At 62.6% G+C, this 15482-nt stretch overlaps 3 protein-coding genes across 6 annotated transcripts; all 3 read right to left on the reverse strand.

Annotated features, from left to right (window-relative positions):
- Window positions 1-435: 435 nt before the first annotated feature.
- Window positions 436-4829, reverse strand: LOC135455337 (CMRF35-like molecule 2). 3 transcript variants are annotated; one of them, XM_064728479.1, is made up of 7 exons: window positions 4752-4829; window positions 4309-4653; window positions 3433-3568; window positions 2376-2479; window positions 1772-1845; window positions 1068-1199; window positions 436-787 (listed from the first exon to the last, which is right to left on the reverse strand). In XM_064728479.1, exons 1-7 carry the CDS (start codon window positions 4789-4791, stop codon window positions 653-655), a joined length of 966 nt encoding a protein of 321 aa, XP_064584549.1. In that variant the 5' UTR covers window positions 4792-4829; the 3' UTR covers window positions 436-652. The 3 variants fall into 3 exon arrangements, with proteins under 3 accessions (XP_064584549.1, XP_064584550.1, XP_064584551.1); XM_064728480.1 differs by having other exon boundaries at window positions 461-787; window positions 1068-1196; XM_064728481.1 differs by having other exon boundaries at window positions 461-787; window positions 1086-1199.
- A 3742-nt stretch (window positions 4830-8571) lies between these two features.
- LOC135455339 (CMRF-35-like molecule 4) lies at window positions 8572-9666 on the reverse strand. The gene is made up of 3 exons (XM_064728484.1): window positions 9607-9666; window positions 9177-9508; window positions 8572-8828 (listed from the first exon to the last, which is right to left on the reverse strand). Exons 1-3 carry the CDS (start codon window positions 9644-9646, stop codon window positions 8613-8615), a joined length of 588 nt encoding a protein of 195 aa, XP_064584554.1. The 5' UTR covers window positions 9647-9666; the 3' UTR covers window positions 8572-8612.
- Window positions 9667-11770: 2104 nt separating this feature from the next.
- On the reverse strand, window positions 11771-13623 carry LOC135455418 (CMRF35-like molecule 2). 2 transcript variants are annotated; one of them, XM_064728600.1, is made up of 3 exons: window positions 13557-13623; window positions 13114-13458; window positions 11771-12774 (listed from the first exon to the last, which is right to left on the reverse strand). In XM_064728600.1, exons 1-3 carry the CDS (start codon window positions 13594-13596, stop codon window positions 12575-12577), a joined length of 585 nt encoding a protein of 194 aa, XP_064584670.1. In that variant the 5' UTR covers window positions 13597-13623; the 3' UTR covers window positions 11771-12574. The 2 variants fall into 2 exon arrangements, with proteins under 2 accessions (XP_064584670.1, XP_064584669.1); XM_064728599.1 differs by having other exon boundaries at window positions 11771-12777.
- Between the last annotated feature and the right edge of the window lie 1859 nt (window positions 13624-15482).

Here is a 15482-nt window from a genome sequence, read left to right on the forward strand (position 1 = left end):
GTCCTCGGGGGTGCTGGGAGAGAAGGAGCAGGAGCAAACTACCTGGGATCCTGTGGCACCAGGGCTTGGGGGAGATGCCATTTCTGCACCAAGACCCTGATACCCCTCACCCTCCACATGAGCACCCCACGCAAATGCATCTGGATATAACATTTCCCACTGTCCTGGTTCCCAGGAGCTGCCAGCTGGCATCAGCATGGAAAATGTCAGAGGTGAGCAGTGGGTTTGGGAGCCTCAGCCCCCATGAGCAACACAGCCAAAGGAGCAAGTGGGCTGAGTGGTGAGCAAAGGGAGCAGCTCACCCACCAGCCCAGCCCCACCTCCCCTGCCCACCTCTCCCACCCTGCCTGGTGGGTCTCTGGCCTGGCCTACCCCACTACAAAGGGGAGAGCTTTATTCCCAGCACCACTGCTGTACAGATGAGGACTCCAAATTGCATTTGCAAAGGCATGACTTTATCTTCAACCCTCTCTGTGCCTCACACAACCTCATCCTCTCTGATGTTGCCTCAAAGAAACATCCAAACCTCGGTGAGCAGCAGCTCTGCTATCGAGCTGGCTCCTACCTGAGCAGAACATCAACCCCATGTCCTCTGTGCAAATCTCGCTGGTGCTGCCAGCAGCAGGAGCAGCCCATGGGGCTGGGTGCTTGCTCATCTACCCCACACTGTGCCGTAGAGCTCTCCACTGGGCCGTGGAGCTGATGGCATGTTGGTGTAGATCTGCTCCTGCTGTGGCTTGGGCTTCTGCACTCTGGCATATAACATCTCTTTCTCCTCTTCCGAAAGCTGGGAAAGAAGGGAGATAAACAAAAACATCCTCTGAGGGGCTGCTCCAGGCAAACCCTGTCTGCTGGAACCTCTCTGTGATGTTTTAAGCACCCAGGAGCAGCCACAGGGACCAGAGAGGGAACCCACATTAGCCAGGGTCACTTGGACCCCGGTTTGGCATTTCCCTTTGCAATCCCCTCCTTCCCCACCCAGCCCATCCTGCTGCTCATTCTGCCACCCACCCACTCCAGCTTTCCTCCCACCGCCTGCAGCTTGGCAGTGCCTGGCATTCTCCTACCTGAGCACTCTGCCTGACCTCTGTGTACTCCACTGGGAGGCTTTCCAGGCGGTGCAAATCCTCAGCATTGCTGTACTGGCTCTCAGCCGGGCCGTGGGTAAGGTCTGCATAGTTCAAGGCTTCTGCTCCCTGCTGGAGAAGGATGAGCTCTCACCCTGCTGCCACTCCCTGCCTGCATCCACAGGGGTGGGAATATCTCCCACCCTGCTGCCTGTCCTGAGTGCTGGGTGCTGAGATGGCTGCAGGGGCACTGGGTGGAAATAAAAATTGAAGCAAGGGCTGGCTCAACATTCCCCAGGGGAATTCTGTGACACCAGCCCCTCTTCAAGAGCTGGCAGCAAAATATCAGAAAATACTTTCCAAGCAGTAAGCAAGGATCAGCTACCCTGCAGCACTTCAGGTGTGATTTGCTGCAGGTTGCCAAGGCTGTTTGCCCCAGAGAAGTAGCTCCCATGCTTGGAGAGGCTTGGAGAGAAACCTCTCAGATCAATCCTAAGTTCCTTTCCCAGGAATACTCTGTGGTGGTCACAGAAAGTCCCTGGTTGTGTCTTTCTGTTGGCAAGCAGAGCCCAAAGGATCCCTCCCAGCCTCCAGTGCCATGACACCTGGCTGAAAGCAGCAGCTCTGGCGGCTCAGGGTGCAGTTTCCCCTCTTCATGTGAACTTGGGGCACAGAATCCCAACAACTCATGAGGTTTTCCTTACTGTAGGTGACATGCTGCAAGTCCTGTCCATCTCTATGGCTGCTCCAGAAAGGGCTGGATGAAGCACGGATGTGGCTGGACATGAGTGAAAACAGAGGAAAAGAAACGTATTGAGAAAATGCACTGCCACTGCAAATCTTGCCATAAAGCAGGACAGGAGCCTGACACTCCATGAGCCATCTACACTGGAGCCCCTCTTCAAATAAAGCCAGACCCCACCTGCCAGCTGGCAATGTCCTCTCCTGTCCCTCCCCAGCTTTCACACTGGCCTTAAACTTTGAATTGAGCCTAGTGTAAGCCTGGCCCATACAAGTGATGGTGCCCAGAGAAACTCAAGCAGATTCTGTGCCCAGCAGCACCCACCCCAAGGGCTGTCATCCCCTGCTCCCAGGGGACAACACCCATGGGACAGCACCCATGGCATGGACCCCCTGCTCCCTTGAGGGAAGGAAACCTCCTGGTGGAGGTCTCAATGATGCACTGAGGAACTGGATGGATCAGGAAGGGAATGGGGGAGGAAAAAGAAACAGAGGGGAAAAATAAAGGAAGCAGAGCAGGCTCTGTTACAGAAACAGGACGTGTGTGTCACTGACAATTTCACTCACCCTTCTTCTTTCTGGAGAGTATTACTAGAACACCAGCAGCCACTGCAAGCAAAAAAAGGACCACAATGCTGGCTGGAATGAGGATGTGCTCAACCATGCGCAAGCTGCAAGAAAAAAAGAATGAAGAAGACAATTTATGTTGTCATGCTTCTCAGGATGAACCAGCACGGAGCAGGGTTGCAGGAAGCAGCTGTGGGGGACACAGAAAGGGGCTGTGGCAGTAGAGTGGCAGGGCTTGCTCATCACAGCAGGCATGGGATCATCAGGCTGCCAGCTGGGCATGGAGCAGAGCAACAAAAACTGCAGAAGCAAAAGGATGCTTGGGTCTGAGAGCCACTGTGTCTTCAGTGATTTAAGGATGGGTTCCTGCATTTGCTCTGGTTTAACTCCACTCTGTGTTAACTTTGTTTGTAACGGGCAAGTAGGAAGTTGGTGAGCCAGCACACCCTTGAGTGTGCTGGTGGAGAGTCTCAGCTTTGTCTGCTGCTGGCATCACCTCCCACAGGCAGGAGAGAAGGGGGAAGATCTAACCCGCTGGTTTCATGCTTTTTCAACTATCTCTACGAGACTGTGTGTAACTACAAAGAACAGGACACTGGGCAGCACTTGGCTTCCCACGAACAGTCTCATTGAGTTTTGGGGAAGGAAATGGGGTCGGTATTGCAGGCAGAAACCACTTCTGCCATGTGACTAGAGGCACTGCAATTACTGTCATAGAATTAGAGAATTATTTGGGTCAGAGGGGGCCTTAAAGATTATCCAGTTCCAACCCTCTGTCACTGGAAGGGACACCTTCCACTAGGCCAGGCTGCTCTGAGCCCCATCCAGCCTGGCCCTGAACAGGGATGGGGCATCCACAACATCTCTGGGCAACCTGTGCCAGAACCTCACCACTCTCACAGAGAAGAATTTTCCCGTGTGGAGTGGTCTCTGAAGGCAAAACCAGGAGGTCTGGATCCTTAAGGGAGGTGTGAAGTATCCTATGTTTGCAGGGCTCCAGCTGCACCAGAGAGCTCATGGAGGAAAGAGGCTGCTGTAGGCAGGAGCTGCTACTCACGGTTGAGGGGTGGAGGGATTTGATGTTGATTGCAAAATTTCCTCCTGGGAAATTGTCTGTGTGTGGCCTGGTACAGAGAGAATGAGATTAGAGGACGTGGTGGTCATGAAGGTCGATGATGGGGGGATGGAAGAAGCTGTAACAAAAAGAGGAGAGGCATGGTTGATCTCTGTGGAGAAAGATGCTGTGGGTTTTGCAGTGAATCAGAAGTGCCATACATGCTGTCACAGGAGGAGAAGCTGGGTCCCCTCTGCCACATCCGGGGGCACATCTCGAGGTCAGAGTACTGCAAGACCCTTCCTCTGCCCATGAAGCTTTTCACAGTCTCAGTCTACCCCAAAACATGCACAAAACAGATTGAGCCTGCAGAAAGGGGTCTGGGTTTAGTACTAGCACATATATATGGTCACAGCACATATATATTGTCCTGCTGTGCAGGCTGATCCCTGGCAAGGCAATGCAGAGGGATGCTTCCCAAGCCCAGGGCCTCGTGTCCAGAGGTGCTGCAGGTCCCAGGTGGGAAACGGGGCAGCACAGTGCAATGAGGAACACCCAGTGTTATACAGGAAGGCAAGGACGGCACAGAAAAGGCCAGCAAGGGCAAATGAGGAAGAAAAGTGGTCACAGAGAGCTCAGTACACCTCAGTAATGGAGATGGCTGAACCGGGGGGGGCAAAGAAGGGGCTCTGGATAGAACAAATAAGAGGGAATGAGTGATGGTGACACCTACAGCACTCTGGCGTCACACCCTGGGGCTGTCCCACCTGCACGGCACCCATCAGCTCCAGGCTGCACACCTGCAGCCCCTGTTCCAAGCAGCTGAAGGAGGACACATCCATGATAGATCTGGGGGCCCTGCAGCCCACAAGTACTGACCTGGGAGCACTATCACCTTCACATCAGCACTCTCATCACGCGAAAATGCTCCCGTTCGCACCCCACAGCGGAAGGTGCCCGCGTCCTCCTTGGACAGATCATCCACGGTCACCGTGAATGCCCGGTGTGCGCGGTTGTCCCGGATGGAGAAGCGGCCCTGCAGCACCTCGGGCTGCGACTCCGAGGTGATGACGATGTCCTCAACACAGGTATAAAAAATCCCTGTACTTGGTGTGCACCAGAACTTCGGCAATTTCTCCCAGCCCCTCCGGTACTTGCAGGTGACCGACAGGGAACCGCCCAGGACGCCCCGCACGGTGCGGGGCCCCGTCACTGCCCCGCAGCCTGTGGAGACACACGGAGCCGCGGCAGTGCAGCCGCCGCAGCGGCACCTCCCGCCCGACGGCGCGGGCCCGGCAGGCGGGGCTCGGGCGCAGCCTTACCTGGCAGCAGCGCCCAGGCGAGCAGAGGCAGGAGCTGCATGGCCGCTGCGGGTACCGGGGCTCGGCCAGTGCCGCTCCCGGCTGCTCTCGGCGGAGCTCGGCCCGCCCCCGGGGCCGCCCCTGCGGCGCCATCGCCCGGTTGGGGCGGAGAAGGGGAACCGGGACTGCTGGGCAGCGGGGCCGCCGAGAAGACGAGGGTACGAGCCGCGGTCAGAGTTTGTTGGAAGCCGCGGGAGAAAGCAAACGGGGGCCCCGTTGGGGCTCCCCTGCCCGCGCCGTCGGGACCGGGCATCCGGGGTGGAGCGGCGCCGGCCGGGCCGTGGGGTCCCTGCACGGCTTCAGCAGCCCCGCACGCTGACCCAGAGCACGGCCGCGCTCATGGCCAGCAGCGCCAGCAGCTGCAGCCCGGCCAGCGCTGGGAAGGAGCGGAAAGTGCCGCGGGTCACCTGAGGAGCGTCCGGAGAGAGCGTCGGGGTTGCAGTCGCGGGGGAAGGATGGAGGGAGCCGGTTCCAGACGGGCCCTGTGTTCCTGTCGCGTTCCCCGTGAAACCTCCTCCCACAGTGTGTTCCCAAAGTGGGGGTCACTGTTGCCGTGGGGGAAAACGTGCAAGCACCCACTGGGGTTATGATAACCTCCACATCAGCACTCTCCTGGAAAGGGATAAATCTCTTTGTCATCCCCCAGCGGAGGGAGCCCGCATCCTCCTTGGCCAGAGCTCCGCAGTCCCCCGCAATGCCCGGAGCTGTTCGGGATGGAGAAGCCGCCCTGCCGCACCTCGGGCTGCAGTTTCGCGGTGCTGCCGATGCCCGCGGCACAGGCAACAGCAGTCCGTGTACTCGCTTTGCGCCGCAATTTCGGCAGCGTCTCCCGGCCAGGCTGCTGCGTGCTGGGACCGGCAGGCTTTCCCTCAGGAATCCCCGCACGGTGCCGGGCCCTGTCGCTGTCCCGGAGCCTGTGCGGACCCACGGCAGCGCTGCCGCTGCCCGGACACCTCCCGCTTCCCCAGCTGGGCTCAGCGTGGGGCTCCAGCCCCGGCGGGCACTCAGCCCGACCTGGCGGCAGCGCCGAGGCCAGAACCAGCAGCAGCCACATGGACACGTCGGGGCAGCCCTGCTGCTCCTCTCCATTGTGTCCCTAGGGTTTGCTTCCTCTTTTGCCTCTCGTACAATCCCCGTTGCTGTGAGAGATCCAGCAAGACCATGGCGTTTCCTGTTTCCTAGAGTTTCAGCTTCTCCTGGTCACTGAGATTGCTTGCTGTGCACTGTCCCCTGTGCCATGCCCCGGGGTCTCTGCTTTCTTCCTCCAGCCTGGCCCCCAAGTCGGGACACAGCCTGCCTCTCAGTGCCACACTGCCCAGCCCCTGTGGCCAGGCAGGGCACCCAGGGGGAGAGGTAGCCGTCGCGGTCCGTCCTAGTGGATGGGTGACAGGATGACTTTTGGTGCAAAAATCACCAGCAAGGCACAGGGGATTTGCAGTAACAATTCAACAAATTGCAGTTTTATTGAAGTAACCACAACTGATGTGCGTTGGTGAGAGGATCTGTGGAAGAAAACGATAAGATAAGGGAAGAGGGAGGAAAGGAGGACGGGGGGGGGTATAGCTACCGAGACGTGGCGTCGCTTTCCTCCTTCGGGGTCCAGCCGTCGAAGCTCACTGGGGCACATCCAGGGAGATCTCAAAGGCACGGCTGAATTGCACCCCAAATTATACTCTTTTTCGTTGGGGAGAAGGGGAGCCGATACAAAGGTCTCCAAGGAGGGGAAGAACAGAAAAGGGGGGGAGTACATAGAGTCGTTGTTTTCATGGCCCAATGCTTGCAGGTGCGTTTATTCTGGGCAGCCTTTCCCCCCTTCGTGCACACCTCCCCCGAGCTGGGGGGGTGTTCAGTCTCAGTCTCTGGAATAAGGTGTGATGGGGGATGTCGTGCATGGGGATTGTTTGTCTTGGTTCCTTGATGAAGAGGCTCACATCTCTGTTTGTCTGTCACGGTGGTTAAAGGCAGGCGAGAGGGGATCTTCTCTTGGAGGGGGGAACCACCCCAGAGCTCAGACCAGCCAGGCCAGGAGGTAGGGAGAAAGTCCAGATCCATTGTTCAGAAATGGCAGAATGCCCCCTTCAAGTTCAGCATGGCATCTTCTGCAAAAAACACCTGTGAACACACTGAGCTAATAGGCACATGACATTCCCTCCCCACTGGCTCAACAGATTTTAACTTTTCGGTGGTCTTCATGACAATTGTGAGGCAAAAATGAAAGATATTTTGGACAGACTCTCACAGTAGCTCAGCACAACACAGGGACCACCTGAAGGCCACACAATCCCCCAGGCTGGGCAGTGCTCCTGCACGGCCACCCTGTCCTGCCCAGGGCAATGAAATGGGTAACCCCAGGGCCTTATGGCAGTTCATCTGGGCAGGAGCACCCACTTCTCCTGCCAGCACAGCCCCTCTGTGGCTCAGGAGCCCCATGCTCTGATCTGGTCGCTCCAGGCCTCTCCCTGTGTCCCCAGTCCCTGCAGCTGCTGAGTGGGGGCAGAGTTGTGGAAGGACACCCTTGCCTGGCTATTGCTAAGCTGGAGATGGGCATTGGGTGCACCAGGCAGAGGTGGCAGGGCTGAGGCTGCTGGGGCTGAGGGCTCCTCTCCCCATGAGGAAGCTCAGCTGGGCCATGGTGGAGCCTGCACGGCCCCTGTGACCACATGTCCCTATCCCAGGCACAATGCAGCATGTCCCCACACAGGTGTGTGCATCAGCTTTGGCTGCCATGGGCATCCCGGGCAGTGCTGGCAGCTGAAGGAAGGAGCAGACAGACAGACAGACAGACAGACCAGCAGACACAGCCTTGCAGGATACCCAGCCTTTATTGCAAAATTGTCTTCCGTTGGCAGCTGCAGCTCAACAGCCAGAGGCTCTCTGCAGCCCAAACCCTTCCCTGTGCAGCGCAGGGGCTGCCAGGAGGGGCCGAGGCTTCCCAGGGCCAGCAGTGCCCGGAGCCGAGCAGCTCCCGGCACGGGGCGGCCGTGAGGGGAGGCACGGCCCCGGCAGGGTGGGGGCCGGGGGGGCAGGAGGGCGTCCCTGGGGCTCGGAGGGGTTTGGGACGGAGGGGCAGCCCCGTGTCCTGGTGCTGCTGGATGCCCCCAAGAGCTGCAGCATCTCCTGCTCCCGGCTCCTGCCCCGGCTCCTCACCCACGCTGCCCCACTGCAGCCAGCGCTCCCGGCCCTCGGTACAGGACACACCCGGGCTGGACCCGGGCTTCACAAGTGCTGACCTGGCAACGCCATCATCCTCACAGCAGCACTGCCATCAAACGAGGAAATTCCCAAACGAGGACATTCCCATTCAGAACCCCAAGACGAAGGTGCGAATGTCCTCCTGTGACAGACGCTCCACAGTCACGGTGAAGGCCACGGTGTTTGCGGTTGTCCCGGATGGAGAACCGGCCCTTCTGCACCTCGGGCTTCGAGCCCGCACTCTCGATGGTGTCAGCGGGACAACAAAAGTGTTGTCGCCTTCTCCACGGTTTCGCCTTTTTTTCCTGGCCCGGCGGGTCCGAGCAGGCGATGGAGCGGGACCCGCCCCGGGCTCAGCCAGTGCCGCTCCCGGCTGCTCTCGGCGGAGCTCGGCCGCCCCCGGGGCCGCCCCTGCGGCGCCATCGCCCCGGTGGGGCGGAGAAGAGGAACCGGGACTGCTGGGCAGCGGGGCCGCCGAGAAGACGAGGCAGGGATAACGAGCGGGGTCAGGAAGGCTTTATTGAAGCCGGCGGGGGAAGCGGGAAGGGCCCGGCGGGGCCCCGGTGCCGCGGCCGCTGCCGGTCCGGGGGCCGAGCGGCGCCGGCCGGGCCGTGGGGTCCCTGCACGGCTTCAGCGGCCCCGCACGCTGACCCAGAGCACGGCCGCGCTCATGGCCAGCAGCGCCAGCAGCTGCAGCCCGGCCAGCACTGGGAAGTAGCGGAATGCCCCGCGAATCCCCTGCGGTGCGTCCGGGCCCCGTGTTCCTGTCACGTTCGGCGTGAAACCTCCTCCCGCAGTCTGTTCCCAGTCCCGCGACGTGGGAGTCACTGTTGATATGGGGGGAACGTGCAGAGTCTGACACAAGAACGCGATCCCCTTCACAGCAGCAATCTCATCAAGCAGCTCCATTCCCATTCCCATTCACACCCCGCACCAGAAGGTGCCCTTGTCCTCCTCGTCCAGACCTTCCACAGGCACTATGAACCACATGTTTGTGTGCTATGTTCGGCTGGAGGGGCGGGTTGGCACACGGTGAGGAGGGATGGATGCAGGGAGTGCCAGATGGGCACCGCCTCCCTCTCCATCTTCCCCTCTCGGAAGGACACGTGCACCCTTGGGCTGGCCCCAGTACCCCAAAGCTGTTGTGGCTGTTTCCGTGGGGGATACGTGCAGAGACTGACCTGGGAACACGATCACCTTCACAGCAGCGCTCTCGTCACGCGAAAATGTTCCCGTTCGCACCCCACAGCGGAAGGTGCCCGCGTCCTCCTTGGACAGACCATCCACGGTCACCGTGAATGCCCGGTGTGTGCGGTTGTCCCGGATGGAGAAGCGGCCCTTCACCACCTCGGGCTGCGACTCCGAGGTGATGACGATGTCCCAGGCACAGGTATAAACAATCGTTGTACTTGGTATGCACCAGAATTTCGGGAAATTCTCCCAGCCCGGCGGGTACTTGCAGGTGACGGACAGGGAACCGCCCAGGACGCCCCGCACGGTGCGGGGCCCCGTCACTGCCCCGCAGCCTGTGGAGACACACGGAGCCGCGGCAGTGCAGCCGCCGCAGCGGCACCTCCCGCCCGACGGCGCGGGCCCGGCAGGCGGGGCTCGGGCGCAGCCTTACCTGGCAGCAGCGCCCAGGCGAGCAGAGGCAGGAGCTGCATGGCCGCTGCGGGTACCGGGGCTCGGCCAGTGCCGCTCCCGGCTGCTCTCGGCGGAGCTCGGCCCGCCCCCGGGGCCGCCCCTGCGGCGCCATCGCCCCGTTGGGGCGGAGAAGGGGAACCGGGACTGCTGGGCAGCGGGGCTGCAGAGAAGACGAGGCAGGGATAACGAGCGGGGTCAGGAAGGCTTTATTGAAGCCGGCGGGGGAAGCGGGGAGGGCCCGGCGGGGCCCCGGTGCCGCGGCCGCTGCCAGTCCGGGGGTCGAGCGGCGCCGGCCGGGCCGTGGGGTCCCTGCACGGCTTCAGCGGCCCCGCACGCTGACCCAGAGCACGGCCGCAATCATGGCCAGCAGCGCCAGCAGCTGCAGCCCGGCCAGCACTGGGAAGGAGCGGAAAGTGCCGCGGGTCTCATGAGGAGCGTCCGGAGAGAGCGTCGGGGTGGCAGACGCGGGGGAAGGATGGATGGAGCGGGTTCCAGACGGGCCCCGTGTTCCTGTCACGCACAGGGTGAAACCTCCTCCCGCAGGGTGTTCCCAACGTGGAGGTCACTGTTGCCATGGGGGAAAACGTGCAAGGACCCGCTGGGGTTATGATAACCTCCACCGCAGCACTCTCCTGGAAAGGGAAAAATCCCTTTGTCATCCCCCAGCGGAGGGAGCCCGCATCCTCCTTGGCCAGAGCTCCGCAGTCCCCCGGAATGCCCGGAGCTGTTCGGGATGGAGAAGCCGCCCTGCCGCACCTCGGGCTGCAGTTTCGCGGTGCTGCCGATGCCCGCGGCACAGGCAACAGCAGTCCGTGTACTCGCTTTGCGCCGCAATTTCAGCAGCGTCTCCCGGCCAGGGTGGTGCGTGCCGGGACCGGCAGGCTTTCCCTCAGGAATCCCCGCACGGTGCCGGGCCCTGTCGCTGTCCCGGACCCTGTGCAGACCCACGGCAGCGCTGCCGCTCCCGGACACCTCCCGCTTCCCCTGCTGGGCGCAGCGTGGGGCTCCAGCCCCGGCGGGCACTCAGCCCGACCTGGCGGCAGCGCCGAGGCCAGCACCAGCAGCAGCCACATGGACACGTCGGGGCAGCCCTGCTGCTCCTCTCCATTGTGTCCCTGGGGCTTTGCTTCCTCTTTTGCCTCTGGTACCACCTCCCTTGCTGTGAGAGATCCAGCACGACCATGGCGTTTCCTGTTTCTTAGAGTTTCAGCTTCTCCTGGTCACTGAGATTGCTTGCTGTGCACTGTCTCCTGTGCCATGCCCCGGGGTCTCTGCTTTCTTGCTCCAGCCTGGCCCCCATATGGGGACACAGCCTGCCTCTCAGTGCCACACTGCCCAGCCCCTGTGGCCAGGCAGGGCACCCAGGGGCAGAGGTAGCTCAGCACAGCACAGGGACCACCTGAAGGCCGGACAATCCCCCAGGCTGGCAGTGCTCCTGCACGGCCACCTTGTCCTTCCCAGGGCAATGAAATGAGTAACCCCAACTTATGGCACTGCAGCTGGACAGGAGCACCCACTTCTCCTGCCAGCACAGCCCCTCTGTGGCTCAGGAGCCCCATGCTCTGATCAGGTCCCTCCAGGCCTCCCCCTGTGTCCCCAGTCCCTGCAGCTGCTGAGTGGGGGCAGAGTTGTGGAAGGACACCCTTGCCTGGCTATTGCTAAGCTGGAGATGGGCATTGGGTGCACCAGGCAGAGGTGTCAGGGCTGAGGCTGCTGGGGCTGAGGGCTCCTCTCCCCATGAGGAAGCTCAGCTGGGCCATGGTGGAGCCTGCACGGTCCCCGTGACCACATGTCCCTATCCCAGGCACAATGCAGCATGTCCCCACACAGGTGTGTGCATCAGCTTTGGCTGCCATGGGCATCCCGGGCAGTGCTGGCAGCTCAAGGAAGGAGCAGACGCACGGACAGACAGACAGACAAGCAGACATCTTGCAGGATACCCAGCCTTTATTGCAAAATTGTCTTCGGTTTGCAGCTGCAGCTCAACAGCCAGAGGCTCTCTGCAGCCCAAACCCTTCCCTGTGCAGCGCAGGGGCTGCCAGGAGGGGCCGAGGCTTCCCAGGGCCAGCAGTGCCGGAGCCGAGCAGCTCCCGGCACGGGGCGGCCGTGAGGGGAGGCACGGCCCCGGCAGGGTGGGGGCCGGGGGGGCAGGAGGGCGTCCCTGGGGCTCGGAGGGGTTTGGGCCGGGGGGGCAGCCCCGTGTGCTGGTGCTGCTGGATGCCCCCAAGAGCTGCAGCATCTCCTGCTCCCGGCTCCTGCCCCGGCTCCTCAGCCACGCTGCCCCACTGCAGCCAGCGCTCCCGGCCCTCGGTACAGGACACACCCGGGCTGGACCCGGGCTTCACAAGTGCTGACCTGGCAACGCCATCATCCTCACAGCAGCACTGCCATCAAACGAGGAAATTCCCAAACGACGACATTCCCGTTCACACCCCCAGACGAAGGTGCAAGTGTCCTCCTGGGACAGACGCTCCACGGTCACCGTGAAGGCCACGGTGTTTGCGGTTGTCCCGGATGGAGAACCGGCCCTTCTGCACCTCGGGCTTCGAGCCCGCACTGTCGATGGTGTCAGCGGTACAACAGAAAGTGTTGCCGCCTTCTCCACAGTTTCGGCTTTTTTTTCCCGGCCCGGCGAGTACGAGCAGGCGATGGAGAGGGACCCGCCCCGGGCTCGGCCAGTGCCGCTCCCGGCTGCTCTCGGCGGAGCTCGGCCGCCCCCGGGGCCGCCCCTGCGGCGCCATCGCCCCGGTGGGGCGGAGAAGGGGAACCGGGACTGCTGGGCAGCGGGGCCGCCGAGAAGACGAGGCAGCGATAACGAGCGGGGTCAGGAAGGCTTTATTGAAGCCGGCGGGGGAAGCGGGAAGGGCCCGGCGGGGCCCCGGTGCCGCGGCCGCTGCCGGTCCGGGGGCCGAGCGGCGCCGGCCGGGCCGTGGGGTCCCTGCACGGCTTCAGCGGCCCCGCACGCTGACCCAGAGCACGGCCGCGCTCATGGCCAGCAGCGCCAGCAGCTGCAGCCCGGCCAGCACTGGGAAGTAGCGGAAAGTGCCGCGGGTCCCCTGCGGTGCGTCCGGGCCCCGTGTTCCTGTCACGCTCGGGGTGAAACCTCCTCCCGCAGTCTGTCCCCAGTCCCGCGACGTGGGGGTCACTGCTGCTGTGGGGGGAACGTGCAGAGTCTGACACAAGAACGCGATCCCCTTCACAGCAGCAATCTCATCAAGCAGCTCCATTCACACCCCGCACCAGAAGGTGCCCTCGTCCTCCTCGGCCAGACCCTCCACAGTCACTGTGAGCAACCGGTGTGTGTTGTTGGTCCGGCTGGAGGGGTGGGGTGGCAGAAGGGAAGGAGGGATGGATGCAGGGAGTGCCAGATGGGCACCGCCTCCCTCTCCATCTTCCCCTCTCGGAGTGACGCCTCAACCCTTGGTTTGGCCCCAGCGCCCCAAACCTGTTGTCGCTATTGCCTTGGGGGACACCTGCAGAGACTGACCTGGGAACACGATCACCTTCACATCAGCGCTCTCGTCACGCGAAAATGTTCCCGTTCGCACCCCACAGCGGAAGGTGCCCGCGTCCTCATTGGACAGACCATCCACGGTCACAGTGAATGCCAGGTGTGGGCGGTTGTCCCGGATGGAGAAGCGGCCCTGCAGCACCTCGGGCTGCCACTCTGAGGTGATGACGATGTCCTCAGCACAGGTATAAAAAATCCCTGTACTTGGTGTGCACCAGAACTTCGGCAAATTCTCCAATCCCGGCTGGTAGGTACAGGTGACCGACAGGGAACCGCCCAGGACGCCCCGCACGGTGCCGGGCCCCGTCACTGCCCCGCAGCCTGTGGAGACACACGGAGCCGCGGCAGTGCAGCCGCCGCAGCGGCACCTCCCGCCCGACGGCGCGGGCCCGGCAGGCGGGGCTCGGGCGCAGCCTTACCTGGCAGCAGCGCCCAGGCGAGCAGAGGCAGGAGCTGCATGGCCGCTGCGGGTACCGGGGCTCGGCCAGTGCCGCTCCCGGCTGCTCTCGGCGGAGCTCGGCCCGCCCCCGGGGCCGCCCCTGCGGCGCCATCGCCCCGTTGGGGCGGAGAAGGGGAATCGGGACTGCTGGGCAGCGGGGAGGCCCGGCGGGGCCCCGGTGCGGCCTCCCCCTGCCCGCGCCGTCGGGACCGGGGCACTCGGGGGTCGAGCGGCGCCGGCCGGGCCGTGGGGTCCCTGCACGGCTTCAGCGGCCCCGCACGCTGACCCAGAGCACGGCCGCGCTCATGGCCAGCAGCGCCAGCAGCTGCAGCCCGGCCAGCGCTGGGAAGGAGCGGAAAGTGCCGCGGGTCACATGCAGAGCGTCCGGAGAAAGCGTCGGGGTTGCAGGCGCGGGGGAAGAATAGATGGAGCGGGTTCCAGACGGGCCCCGTGTTCCTGTCGCGCTCCGGGTGAAACCTCCTCCCGCAGGGTTCTCCCGGGCCCCCAAGGCGGGGGTCACTGTTGCCATGGGGGAAAACGTGCAAGGACCCGCTGGGGTTATGATAACCTCCACATCAGCACTCTCCTGGAAAGGGAAAAATGCCTTTGGCATCCCCCAGCGGAGCGAGCCCGCATCCTCCTTGGCCAGAGCTCCGCAGTCCCCCGGAATGCCCGGAGCTGTTCGGGATGGAGAAGCCGCCCTGCCGCACCTCGGGCTGCAGTTTCGCGGTGCTGCCGATGCCCGCGGCACAGGGAACAGCAGTCCGTGTACTCGCTTTGCACCGCAATTTCGGCAGCGTCTCCCGGCCAGGCTGCTGCGTGCTGGGACCGGCAGGCTTTCCCTCAGGAATCCCCGCACGGTGCCGGGCCCTGTCGCTGTCCCGGAGCCTGTGCAGACCCACGGCAGCGCTGCCGCTCCCGGACACCTCCCGCTTCCCCTGCTGGGCGCAGCGTGGGGCTCCAGCCCCGGCGGGCACTCAGCCCGACCTGGCAGCAGCGCCGAGGCCAGCACCAGCAGCAGCCACATGGACACGTCGGGGCAGCCCTGCTGCTCCTCTCCATTGTGTCCCTGGGGCTTTGCTTCCTCTTTTGCCTCTGGTACCACCTCCCTTGCTGTGAGAGATCCAGCACGACCATGGCGTTTCCTGTTTCCTAGAGTTTCAGCTTCTCCTGGTCACTGAGATTGCTTGCTGTGCACTGTCCCCTGTGCCATGCCCCGGGGTCTCTGCTTTCTTCCTCCAGCCTGGCCCCCATGTCGGGACACAGCCTGCCTCTCAGTGCCACACTGCCCAGCCCCTGTGGCCAGGCAGGGCACCCAGGGGCAGAGGTAGCTCAGCACAGCACAGGGACCACCTGAAGGCCGGACAATCCCCCAGGCTGGGCAGTGCTCCTGCACGGCCACCCTGTCCTGCCCAGGGCAATGAAATGAGTAACCCCAACTTATGGCACTGCAGCTGGACAGGAGCACCCACTTCTCCTGCCAGCACAGCCCCTCTGTGGCTCAGGAGCCCCATGCTCTGATCAGGTCCCTGCAGGCCTCCCCCTGTGTCCCCAGTCCCTGCAGCTGCTGAGTGGGGGCAGAGTTGTGGAAGGACACCCTTGCCTGGCTATTGCTAAGCTGGAGATGGGCATTGGGTGCACCAGGCAGAGGTGGCAGGGCTGAGGCTGCTGGGGCTGAGGGCTCCTCTCCCCATGAGGAAGCTCAGCTGGGCCATGGTGGAGCCTGCACGGCCCCTGTGACCACATGTCCCTCCCCCAGGCACAATGCAGCATGTCCCCACACAGGTGTGTGCATCAGCTTTGGCTGCCATGGGCATCCCGGGCAGTGCTGGCAGCTCAAGGAACGAGCAGACACACAGACAGACAGACCAGCAGACACAGCCTTGCAGGATACCCAGCCTTTATT

This window comes from Zonotrichia leucophrys, chromosome 18, assembly GCF_028769735.1.
Source record: "Zonotrichia leucophrys gambelii isolate GWCS_2022_RI chromosome 18, RI_Zleu_2.0, whole genome shotgun sequence".
NCBI lineage: Eukaryota > Metazoa > Chordata > Aves > Passeriformes > Passerellidae > Zonotrichia > Zonotrichia leucophrys.

Bases quoted from the DNA above. Each gene is read 5' to 3' on its own strand.
- LOC135455337 (XM_064728479.1), bottom strand. From the start codon at position 4,791: ATGCAGCTCCTGCCTCTGCTCGCCTGGGCGCTGCTGCCAG. The intron at 4,654-4,751 runs GTAAGGCTGCGC...GTGTCTCCACAG, and splicing joins CGCCTGGGCGCTGCTGCCAG to GCTGCGGGGCAGTGACGGGG. The intron at 1,200-1,771 runs GTAAGGAAAACC...ATCCTTCTCCAG, and splicing joins CTTGCAGCATGTCACCTACA to CAGGGAGCAGAAGCCTTGAA.
- LOC135455418 (XM_064728599.1), bottom strand. From the start codon at position 13,596: ATGCAGCTCCTGCCTCTGCTCGCCTGGGCGCTGCTGCCAG. The intron at 13,459-13,556 runs GTAAGGCTGCGC...GTGTCTCCACAG, and splicing joins CGCCTGGGCGCTGCTGCCAG to GCTGCGGGGCAGTGACGGGG. The intron at 12,778-13,113 runs GTCAGTCTCTGC...TTCCCCCCACAG, and splicing joins GAAGGTGATCGTGTTCCCAG to CAGCAGTGACCCCCACGTCG.
- LOC135455339 (XM_064728484.1), bottom strand. From the start codon at position 9,646: ATGCAGCTCCTGCCTCTGCTCGCCTGGGCGCTGCTGCCAG. The intron at 9,509-9,606 runs GTAAGGCTGCGC...GTGTCTCCACAG, and splicing joins CGCCTGGGCGCTGCTGCCAG to GCTGCGGGGCAGTGACGGGG. The intron at 8,829-9,176 runs ATCGTGTTCCCA...CAGACTCTGCAC, and splicing joins AGAGCGCTGCTGTGAAGGTG to GTTCCCCCCATATCAACAGT.